We start from the raw sequence: 12,051 nt of genomic DNA, 5'->3' as shown, positions 1-12,051 counted from the left end.
CATGGCATGGAAGTATCCTGTGATAATTTTAATGTATGGCCAGTTGGCAGGTGTGATACTTGTATATACCATACAACAAATGTAACATCTGCTGGGGCCTACATTTAGTTTCCTACTTTCATGTCTGGTACCCAATCTAAAATTAGTGTATAATTTCTTTGGGTTACAGAAAATATCTTCCTACTGTAAAGTACCATTAACATTGTGAAGTTTACCTACTGGGTTTTTTTCTACTCCTCTGGTAATTTGTTTATTTATAGAACTTCACTTTTAACTGAACAATTTTTCATTAATGAAATGCTGAGGTTTACATCCATGTCTCTCATGCTTCTCTTGTGGATTTCTATGGGAGTTCTGTACACAGAGCAAGTACATATCAGGGTTCATGTGGACATAACCTAAAAACCTATATGCAAGTAGCTCCACTGATTTTAATTGGGCCTGCCTGTATAAGAAGCCCTTACAGTTGTAAGGCCTTGCAGGATGAGGTCTTTAATGCATGAATCGTGAGTTTCAAAAATGCATATAGATTCTGCAGCTGAAAGGAACATGCATCATAGTTTACCATTTCAATCTTTGATTCTCCAGTTTTATCATTTACTCGAGAGGATGAGTCAAGAGTTACCTGGAAACTGTGGCTGCAGGTTAATTGTTGAAATTCCAGGAGAAAGCTGAGGCTGACCAGGCTCTACTATAGTTTTTTCTTGATCATCAAGTGAAGCTAATTCCTGAAGAAAAATGGATTACAAAAATAATAATTTGAAGATGTGCTTTTAATTCAGTTCATTGGAAAGCAGTGGCTAGGAAAAAAGTGACAGTTCTCCCATATACATTATTGGATAGTAAAACACTGAGCATACCTAATCAATATATTATATTATGGTTGCATGTAATTTTTAAACAATAGCTTGCTATTTAAAATTGCCATTGTCTGAAGTAGTCACTTAATTAGATTCACGGTCCATGTCTGTACTATTTATAAATCGTTCACTCTTGAACAGTTCAAAATATACTTAATTTAAGTTTTTCATGTAACTTTATATTTTATATATAGACCTATACAAGAGTGAATCTGGGGAGATGGGGCACAGTGGTGCAGGTGTGCCTGTCTTGATTCCTGGTTCATATAAAGTTTAAAACAAACTGCCTGGCAATGGCAGCAGCATTTCTAACCAGGCAGCAATGAGTCACTTGACTTAAGAGCTCAGTATAATCTACCTGATTCCTTCTAAACTCTTCATTCCACAGGTGTTAATGACCCTTTCTCCTTTTTAATGCTCTTGATGGTATAAGTAATCAAGCTATCCTTTCTTCAGCAATTCTGCTGTCAGTTAGCTGCTCCAGGTAGGGTTGCCAACCCTCCTGGATTGGCTGGGAATCGGCATTGATCTCCCGGTGACTACTGAAAGCAATCTGGGAGATTTTAATAGGATATTTAAAAAAAGAAAATCTCCCGGAACAGCTTCAGTCAGAGTTGGCAACCCTAGCTCCTGGTAATGTAGCTGCTATTTAACAGCATTGTGGACTGTTTTTAACTCTAGCTAAACACATTAACTCAAGTGTGGAAATAACTTTTAGTGAAAAATTAGATGCACTGCCAACAAGTTCAAGAAGCTAGATTTTGTTTTATGAGTCTGGAAAAGAGATGTACAGTACAAGCTGTGTTAACTGCCATTTTAGTAACCAGCACACTCTACTAACTGGAATTTCCAGCTGGCCAGCCGGATGTGGGAGGGGGTGGGAAAGCTCACATGTAGTGGCGGCCGCTGCCACCCCTACCCCCCACTCCACATCTGACTGAAAACCCCTGCCTCAGGTAGCCAGCATTTTTAGATTATCGGCACCCCGCATTCCCCACTCATGCTGGATAACAGAGCTTTTACTGTACATTTAACTCTAATGACTCATGAAATAACCATTTTTTAAACTATTTTTGCCTAGCAAATTGTGTTTTATACATAATAGCAAATCAATTTATATTCCAATAACGTTATACTTGTTTTTGCTTTGATTTTAACTGGAATAATATAGCCATAGGCCCCTGGCATATTACTAAATAATCTAATTTCTTTTTAACCAGAGAAAAATGTGTTGCTTTATATGGGATGATGAACAACACCATCTGCACCTGCCTTTTCAAAATCCTAGATCGGCCCATGGATCTATATTACCCATGCAGAACACACACATGTATCTGTAGATCTCTGACCATTATGATTAATTCTCTTATCCTTTGTCTTGCACCTTTTATTTTCATATGATTATGAAGCCTGCACACCTATAGAGAAGTAAAATGAAGCACAGCTATTGCTATTCCTACCAAATCAAAGCAGAAGGTTTTAGAAGATTGCTTAATGCAATACAGTACTCTATTTTAGAGCCTTGCTTTTCATAATCACACAGACCACTCAGTGGAGAAAATAACAGCATGCCTCAGCAAAAGCTACATAAACAAATACCAAACAAATCCTTGATTTGTATGACTTTTTAAATGTTTTCTGTTAAAAAAAACACAAAACATGTTGATGGTTTCTGTCACAAAGATGTGCAAAGTATTACAATTACATAACTTTTCCTAACTATGGAGGAAATTTGAGTCATAGGCCACTTCTACATGTGCGTGGACGTTTGTTTCCTGGGGTGCACCTTGTCCTTGGGGAATGCCTGTGCCACATGCCCTCTGCCATGCAGCAAGTTACCCTGAGTAGAGTGGGGGAGGCTGGGACCAGCACTGGGCTGGCCCCAGTAGCCTTACTTGGGGTTCTGGGAGCCTCCTGGGGCTGCAGCAGTGGCAATCCTGCTGCATAGAGCTTGGCTGGCAGCTGCAGTGTGACTTTAGCCAGCCAGGCTCTGGTTTTGAGTGGTTCATGCTGCCCCCATGTATGCCACTTTTTTCTGCAGGTTTTTTTGCCCCCTGGATATCCTTGCAGCACAGAAAACAACTGAATGTGTGGTATATGGTGCTGCAGACATGTCTGCGGTGATATCACATGTCTGCACTCATCTGGACATGGCCATAGTGTTTAAGCAGGCAGGAAACATTAGATCATTTGGTTTTGTCTCCTGATTACCAGAGGCCATTAAGTTTCACACTGTACTGAGCACAATAATTTGAGTTTAACTAGCAGATAACTTGTGTGTTGGGTCAGGTACACTTTTCAGTTTTGATATGGATCTCAAAAAAAGGAGACTTCATTCCTTTCCTTTAGTTTGATCCAATGGTTAATCAGCCTCACTCTTTAAAATATGTGCCTTATTAATCATTTGAATTTTACTGCAATACATTTTCAGCCACACATTTTCATAACCACATGGAGCTTAGTGCAGTTGTTTGGTGTTATAGGCCATGTGTAGATAAATAAGGGACGTGTGCATGACACTTTAAAGCGGGTTAAATGCTTTTGCAATAGCTTTAATGATGTTGATGTTTGCAAGTGTCAGCGGCATATTGCACAGTAATTCCAGCCACTGTAGCAAATTCAGCAGTGTAATGCACCTTGAATGACTTGGGGTGCAGCAAACTAAAATACCTCCAAGGAGTTTTAGTTTGTTGCCCTACAGCCGCAGAGTGAAGCACTGGGCTTTGTGCAGCTCAGGGGCTCTGCAGGAAGCTCATGCAGGCAGCCTGACAGCAGCCCGGGAAGGCAGGCTCTGCCCAAGAAAAAAAAAAAAAGTAGCGAGCCTGATCTTTATTTTCCCCGCCCTGAAGCCTGCCTGCCTGCCTGAGCTGCACAGGGTCCAGTGTTTCCCTCTGCGGCTGCAGTGTCCCCTGGGACCACCCGAGCTGGGTGCCGCCTGGAGGGAAGACAGCACTGCCGTGGAGGGAAGCACCTGCACCAACCCCTGCAGCTCAGGGACCACTCTGCCCACCAGCAGCCCCTCCCTGCCATCGGAGAGGCAGGTGAGTGCACGGGTATGTGCACGACACAGGCATTTACTTGGCCCTAAACTGAAGTGGTGTTTTCAAAAACCCACTGCTTCAATTTAGGGCCCCCACTTCATCTACACATGCCCTAAGTGTATTTTGCAAACTATCCATATGGGCCCCAATTGAGGGAAGCATACCTCATCCAGACAGCACCTTAATTACATACTTAGTTTTAATAATGTGTTTACAGCCCATTTAAGTCAATGGAGCACGAGCATATGCCTACATTTAACCACAGGTTTTGCTGAACAGTGATGGAGTATTGAACCAACACCCAAGCTTTATGGCAATAACACTGAATTGGAAGCCAAAGCTTTAATGTTTATGATCCGGGATCTGGGTTTTCCATTTCCCATGGAAAAACAGAGTAAAACACAGATTTTCTCCTTACCAGCGTAAAATGTGAATTTCTCATTTTAGCAGAGAAACCTGCAGATTTTGCAGTGCTGCAGCCTGCAGGGGGCTGGAAGGGAGTGGGAGGAGGGCAGTCAGGCAGCGGGCACCATGTGCATGCCCCAAGCAGCTTGGAGAGTAGCTCCTGCAGATAAGTGTGTGTGTGGGGGGGGCAGGGGGACTGAGGCCGCTACAGGGAGGGAGGGACAGTGTTGGACAGGGCTGGGGCTAGGGCTGCTGCCTTGCCAGGCAGTGTGAGGGGGTTGGGGCCCGGGGCTGCAATACATGGCCACAGGGCCCTGGCAGGGAGTGGGACAGGCTGTGGGTGGCTTGTCCAGAGGCAGGGGGGTGGATCCCCACTACTGCACACAATCCTGGGGGGGAGGGGGAGACCTGCATCTCCCAGATCTGTGCACGGGACAGAGGCGGGGATGGGCTGCACACTGTGGGCTCGAGCTCCCACCCTGCTGCCCTCCCCCAGGGCCTTCGCAGCCTGACAGGTGTGACCCGGTGCTACAGGGCAGAGCGCAGCCGCACAGGAAAGCTGGTTGCAGCTGCAACCTCCGTGTTTCCCTGGTGATGCATCCCCTACATGCGTGGGGGCAGCATGGGCAGCAGTGCAGGGTTGTGGCTCTCACTGCAGCCCCACGCAAAGGGGAGGCATTGCCAGGGAAGCACAGAGCTCGCAGCTGCAAGCAGTTTTTCTGTGTGGCCCAGAACCCAGGTCACACCCACTGGACTGTGGAGGCCCCAGGGGAGAGCAGCAGGGCGGGAGCCCAAGCCTGCAGGATGTATCCGCCTCTACCCCTGCCCCATGCACAGATCTGGGGGGTGCAAATCCCCCCCCCCCCCAAACCCACAGCAGGCAGCAGGGGCAGAGCCAGGCTCCATGCTCTGCTCTGTTGCAGCAGCTGCTGCCTTCTGTCGGGGGCAGGGAGCTGCAGACCCAGGTCCTGGCCCCATAGCCCTAGCAGCTGAGGGCCCCTCTGGCAGGGCTGGGGGGAGGCAGGGGGTGTGGGCTGGGGTGAGGAGCACTAGCAGGGCTGGTGGGCTTGTGGAGGGGGAGTGAGGGGCACCAGCAGGGTTAGGGCGACTGTGGGGGGGCTTTAATTTTAATCACAGATTTTGGGGGTTTTATCAGAGAATTTGCAATTTTTTTTATCTGGGAAAACCAGGATCCCTGTTTATAATTCTATTTTTCATTGTCATTCATAAATATCTTTTTCTTAGAAAATCAACTAGTATGTAAGTACACTTGCCAGTATGTGTATTAATAAATGATTTTGCATGGTCATCCCTTCCAACTGTAACTACCATTTTCCCATCTGCGCACTTCTTGCAATTATGTGTAAATCCCACGGGTTTTGACAACTGCGCTGTATTGTATTTATTTCACAAAGGTATATAATATACAGTTCATGTTTTACCTGCTCAGGGGCTGCAGTTGCCACTACAATCAGAAAAAAAAGAAAAGAAAAGAAAAGGAATTAGTTTACATAGAAATAATATGTCAAAACATGTCACTTTAATGCATAGTTATTTTTTATGAATTCCAGGCCTTAAAACCAAAGACCTATACAGTTGTTAGCAGAATTAAACCCATGTTTTACAATTCTGAGTCTGAATCTGATGTCCCAATGGCATTAATAAGAAGCATCTTTGCTGCAATCAATGGCTTTACCCTGAAACCAGAATTTGGCACACTGTACCAAGCAATCCTGTCGCCTGCCTCTTTATATCCCTTGCAATTTTTAGCTCCAGAGCAGGTTCTTTTATTATTTTCCTTAAAGCTGTTAGAGCTACTAATAAACTCATGTATGTCTCCAAATTAAACAATTCTAGTTTTGCGGGTTTTGTTTTGAAGATGTTGCAAACTTTTTAAAAAATCTAGTCTTCTGAATTAGAGAACAAGGGAGGATAAAAGACTCACATTAAATATACTAATAAACATGTGCAACTTCAGAATTTGGCCCAAGGAATCCCTGGGAATAAACAATACATACCAAATGCCAAAAGGTCCAAAATTGGCTGGTATAATCAGTATAGCTTCACCACTGTCAGTAGAGCTACACTGAATTACACTAGCTGTTAATCTGGCTGAGTAACTCATATGATAGGGGTAAATCTTCCTTCCTTCCTTCCTCCCTCTCTCCCTCCCTCCCTTCCACCATCCCTCCCTCCCTTCCTTAATATAATATTGTTCCGTTCTGCTATGATAATGAATCAGACTGAAGACCCCATATATCAAAATTGCTGTTTGAAATTAAAATATTATGGACTCAAAAACATCAGAACACTCCTCAGAATCATATTTTTGCCAGCCTGTATTCTGTTCACCAGTAGTGTGTTGGCAATGCATTCATTTTTGCACATGCTGTAGGCTTTCTGTATTTCTTTGCTTCTGCGTTCATATTAAGCATGTTAAGAGTAAGGTGCTTGTAGCCACTAATGATTCTTAGAAGAATTTGCAGAAACCCATGCAAAGGCGAAGAAAAATTTACAGAAATTAACATTCAGAAAGGCCTTAGTGTAAGAAATAAAACAGTGAAGAGCCTTGTCATATTCCAGAGATGCCTAATAACTTTATAGTGCCAATGACAGGTGGCTGTAGTCTAACTGCAGGGTGATGGTATAGTGATTCTTATAGTAGAACAAAAGTTTTCTGTTTCAATTATTCACAAAAACAAGTCCAAACTATTTTTTTTTCTCTCTGTGTAGATATTTTAGTGTCTGAAAGGAGCTTTTCAACAGCAAAACCTAAAAAGCCAACATCCTATGACATAATGTATCCAGTTACATGGAATGGTACATTATTAAGAAACAGCAATATAAAAATAGAATAGGCACTATACACAAACTATAGAAAAAGGTATCTAAAAAGAAACACATGCACAAAAATATAGAGAAACTAAACTACAGTTCCAAGGTCCTTTTCCATTCTCACCTTCTTGCACAGCCACCTCAGGCTCACTTTTCTGTGAGAAGCTCAGTGCCTCCACTGGCTCTTCCTTTGCTGGGAGAGGTGGAGGAGAAGTACCTTTAGCAACAGGCTGAGTAATCTGGGTCTTGCCAATGACAGGTGGCTGTACTCTAACTGCAGGGTGATGATATAGCTTGTTTCTGTGAGAGCCAGAAACCGTATAACCCATTCCACCAGGGCAGATTTCCTTAAAAGCAGCTAGATGTGGGATGGGAAAATATTCCTTTTAGGTGTCTAAAAGTGCAATCGTTTGACACAGTGGAAAATAAACAAACACTGCTAACAAAACAAACCTGCTACTATACGAACATGTTCATAACAAAGTATTTTATATTTAGAGAAAAACACGGACTGCATGCTAATATTACTGAACATCTCTGAAAAAATACTTTAGGACTTAATTCAGCCCTCTGTAAGAGGATTTGACTCTGGTTCCTTCAGCTATGTTAAATACACCACCACATCCATTTTTTTATTAATCTAATTTGAACAATATATTATTTCTGAGTGAGAATGGTAGGACTCTTTCCCACAAATTGCCATTGTTTACACTTCATAAATAACAGATTTACTATTTCTATAATTGCCTACTTGCAGTTACTAGATAATAAAGCAGTTTATTACTGCTGTAGTAGAGATATCATGCTAAAAATCTAGATTCATAAGGTTAATTCATGAAATCTTAATTAACACACAAAAAATAACAAAGATTGTTCATTTGGTATTTTTAACAGCATTACTTGAAAGTGTGCTAAGACAGGATTGATATATAATCAGATCATTCATCAGAGATAAAAGCAGTTTAAAGCTAGGGGCCCCTGTTCTGACCCTGGGTGACATCCTAGGTCCTGTGGTTTGGGCCAATAGCAAATGAAGAAATATGCCTCTGTGATCAGTCTCCTCAAATACAACTGATTCCTATGCTATACTTGAAAGCTCAGCAGATCAAAAGTAGTCCAGTGAAAGCCTCATTAATACCTTTGCTCCAAAAACAGCTATGTTTATATGGCAGAATAGAATATTATCTTAGTTTTGTTTTTACATTTTGAAAAGCTGTTATTTCTGTAATATTTCAGAGGACAATATTTTGTCCCTGTTATTTCCGCTTGAATCAGGACAATGGGTTCATTTTAAATTGAAATGAAGCTGCTTACATTTGTACATTTAAACTAGAGACAATACTGTAAGATGACGCAGATACGATGTATCTGGAGACCTTCTGGGGAACTCTTACTTGTAGAAATAATTTGCTATTTATTTATTTTTTAAATGGGTCAATTCTGATGTTGTCATTTATTTTTTAAAAAAAAACCTGTCATAGTTTTCTTTAATTCATTATTTAATATTATACTTGTGTTAACAAATTTAGATTAACATGGCTAACTGCGTCTCTTTACTTATGTTTATATGGTGGGCAATATGTATAAGAAGAAAAGTAAGGGTCTTGCCCCTCCATGTGAGTGACATATTTCATCATGGTTTCTCAAGAACCTTGTGAAGAAGCTCAGCTAGTGAAAAGCATCATAGGTTCAGCAGTAATACTTCCTAGGAGGTGAAGATTTGCCCTGCATCTTAAAAAACTTACAGGTGGGGCAGGGAGACATTCTCACTGGAATTTCAGCACATCATTAAACTGTTTGGAGTCAGTAACTCTATAAAACCTTGCTCAATTTTTCATTTGAACTTGACCCTCCCAGATCTTTTGTACAGGGTGCACATGATTGGAGGAGGGAGGGATGGTTTCATTTTGATTTAAGTATTTTTTTGGTAAATGTTAATCTCTATTATAATCAAGCTTTATTTGATTTAACAAGGATTTAATAGACATGACAGGCCCAAGCTTAAGAGCCAGTTGCTGAGTTTCTAGTCAGTTGCAGGTACAATTTTGTGGAGATGAATGTTATCATTTAAAAATCTAGTTAACTGCCTGAAGTTGTATCAGGTAGCTTAATATCTATATTGCCTCACCTGTGGGTCTAATTACCTAGAGGCACAAAATTGGAGGTCAGGTTAAATTTAGCTTCTTCAAAAAGGAGGCTTCTATATGTGTTTCTTACTTCTAAAATGGTCACGTACAGAATTGCTATTTAATTCCCTATTAGAGCATTAAAACAAGTGCCTGAAATGACAGTATGAAAAACTGGTCAAAGAAATTCCACAAATTTTGTACCTTGTTTTTGCAGTGAGTACAGACAGAATTTTAGTAGTGCAAAAATGCACTGCTAAATCCACCTTCCATTAAAGTTGATGCTAAAATTCTCATTGATTTCAATGGGCTTGGGGATAAAGCTGGTTGGGAATTTTCTTCTGAAATATTTTCTTGTTGTTGAAAAATGGCAACGCTGAAAATTTTCACAGGACAGTCAGAAAAGATGTCTTGAATCCAGAGTGGAATTTCTGGTCACAGTTGAGAAGGAAAGAGAAAGCAAGACATCCATCCATGCTATAATAGCTTGTGGGTAGTTTGTGGGTTAAAGCACTCATGTGGGATATAGAAAACCTCTGGCAGAATGAGAACCTAACTTAGCATTTTGTGGGGGGTAACTGGCACAGGAGTATGACAGGTTCAGCTACCTTACTGCCCTGCTAATTAGACTGCTGCATGGCTTAGGAGGCAGCCCACATGAAACAGGTCTTACTTAAGAGCACTGCAGCCAGGCACAGGAAGTTTACTATGTAGACATGACCAATACCTCAAAAGCTCCCATCTTTTTGTCTGTACCTTTTACAGAAAAGGCAGTAAGTGCACTTTGGTTTAATGTAAACATAACCACACGACAGTGACAGTGTATGCTAAATTCCTCTTTATGTAACAGAAATTAAACATTTACAATTGCACACTTTGGGGTGAGACTATTTGCTAAAGCCTATCACGTCATAAGGAAAATTCCATCCTCATTATGAAAGCATATTTATCAGGACAACAACAGAAGATACATTTAACCGTTCTACTAACATTTACAAAACCGGCATGAGCCCATAAGACCAAAAAAGAAATTGTTGGATGTGGGAAAAGATGTGTAACATATACAGAGTGTGGGCATGTGTATGTGTTTTCTGGGCACCTCTTACCTGTTCCTGGAAGGGGACATTTCTCACAGTGTGGGCCCCAGGCCTTGCCAACACTGCAACAGCAGAGCTGCTTGCTGAGCTGAACAGAGAGAGGGTGCATGCACTGCTTTCCTGCACTGACAAACCGGTAACAGGGCCCTTTCTCTTCCGAGACCAAAGGATTATCAGCTGCAGCAAAAAGGGAAGGAGGATGCTAGAGTTTACATGAGAAACACCACAGGAGTTCCACGACCAGCTAAAGATTGATATCGCTGTTCGGCAACATTTAAAAAAAATGCCTATGCCTCTCAATACTCTGGACACAAGGAGAACTTCTTATTTGGCATCAAAGCATCTGAATTCAAACTAGCACTACACAAAAGATAAAACTGTATTTTAGAATACAAGCTGATGTCCAAACCAGAAGCTGCCATGCTTCAGCAACATAGAATTAGAGACAGCTCTCTTTCCCATGCATGAGCGCTGTAGCATAAGCTTAAAGCAGGTGAACAGGTATACAAAACTTTGACAGGCTACAGATAGTCATTACATGGTCTTGTAAGTCTGAGTGTTGTACGTAAACAGGACTGCAAAAGGACTACTTTGAGCATTAAGGGGCTTTTTCTTAACTGGACATGACAATTATATCTACTAGCGAATTGCCCATCAAGAATGATGGAGGGGACGGGGGAGGACAATGGGCGGGGATGGGGAGGGGGAAGCTTGTTAACCCTAACCTTCCCCCCGCATGCTGCTGCCGCCTCCCAGGAGTAGGGGAAGCTTGTCCTGCCATCCCCTCTGCTCCCCTCTGCCAGCACCTCGCACCACCACCACCTCCAAGGAGCAGGGCCGGGGTGGGGTGGGGCCTCCTGCTCTGTCCCCTCTGTCATGGTGGCACTCCACCACGCTGCTGCCTCCTGTCTGTAATGCTCTTGGAGCACTCTGATTGGTTGTTTCAGTAATCTATTAGAGTGCTCCAAGAGAGTTACAGAGAGACAGATGGAGTAAGCCCTTTATTATATTAGAATGTTTCACCTTGCCACATTTAATACATTTTTAATGACTGATGGTTGGGTATTTCTAGGGAACAAAGATATTTTTCAGTTAAAACGGCTAAGGAAATGGAACCATTTCAGATAACCTCAGTTTGTTTCATGGCCAGACTCTTTGTTCCTCTTCTCTTCCTTGTCCCCAACTTTCATATGATGTTATAGTCCACAGATTTAAAAATCTTTTGGTGCAAGAAAATCAGTAATGCCTTAACAGATTTTTGATCACTACATATACAAACGGCCTAGTGTGGAGGTGCTGGGAGGCTGATATCTATTCAACCTTATTATTTCCACAAAAACTACCTTATAGTTTTGGGTAAGATTTAGTTAAATCAAAAAAAAAGAGCAAAGAATTTCAGGAATGCGGACATTGATGTGAAAGCATATATAACATAGGATTATAATGTAATTATTTCTATTTTCTTTTTGAAAATGGAAAAGGATCTTCAAAACTATTAAAAACTTGTTCAGTAGTTGGTCATCAACAGCCAGCAACAGAAAACAGTGATTTAAGAACTCATGATATGTGATACAATAGCCAGGGCTACACTGGACATTCTAAAGCCACAACTCAACTAGAAAAAGTGAAGGTACGGAGGGTGAGTCTTTTATTTGTAATATATGTATATTTTCCACTAGTTTTTTAC

General features: G+C 41.6%; 1 protein-coding gene across 6 annotated transcripts in view; it reads right to left on the bottom strand.

The window, feature by feature from the left end:
* The window catches only part of LTBP1 (latent transforming growth factor beta binding protein 1), a 363,058-nt gene that overhangs the window by 121,457 nt on the left and 229,550 nt on the right, over positions 1-12,051 (bottom strand). For 3 of the 6 annotated variants that reach the window (XM_014600068.3, XM_014600069.3, XM_059716528.1), the window contains 4 exons: positions 10,374-10,541; positions 7,266-7,499; positions 5,749-5,771; positions 626-728 (listed from right to left, as the gene is read on the bottom strand). In XM_014600068.3, coding sequence (XP_014455554.2) covers positions 626-728; positions 5,749-5,771; positions 7,266-7,499; positions 10,374-10,541 — 528 coding nt within the window. The remainder of the gene's footprint in view (positions 1-625; positions 729-5,748; positions 5,772-7,265; positions 7,500-10,373; positions 10,542-12,051) is intronic. The other 3 variants (XM_019500580.2, XM_019500581.2, XM_014600066.3) reach the window with 2 other exon arrangements.

The sequence above is a fragment of the Alligator mississippiensis genome, chromosome 1 (assembly GCF_030867095.1).
Source record: "Alligator mississippiensis isolate rAllMis1 chromosome 1, rAllMis1, whole genome shotgun sequence".
NCBI classification, from domain to species: domain Eukaryota; kingdom Metazoa; phylum Chordata; order Crocodylia; family Alligatoridae; genus Alligator; species Alligator mississippiensis.
Note: the sequence above shows the minus strand (reverse complement) of the source record. Positions and strands in the feature narration are given on the sequence as shown.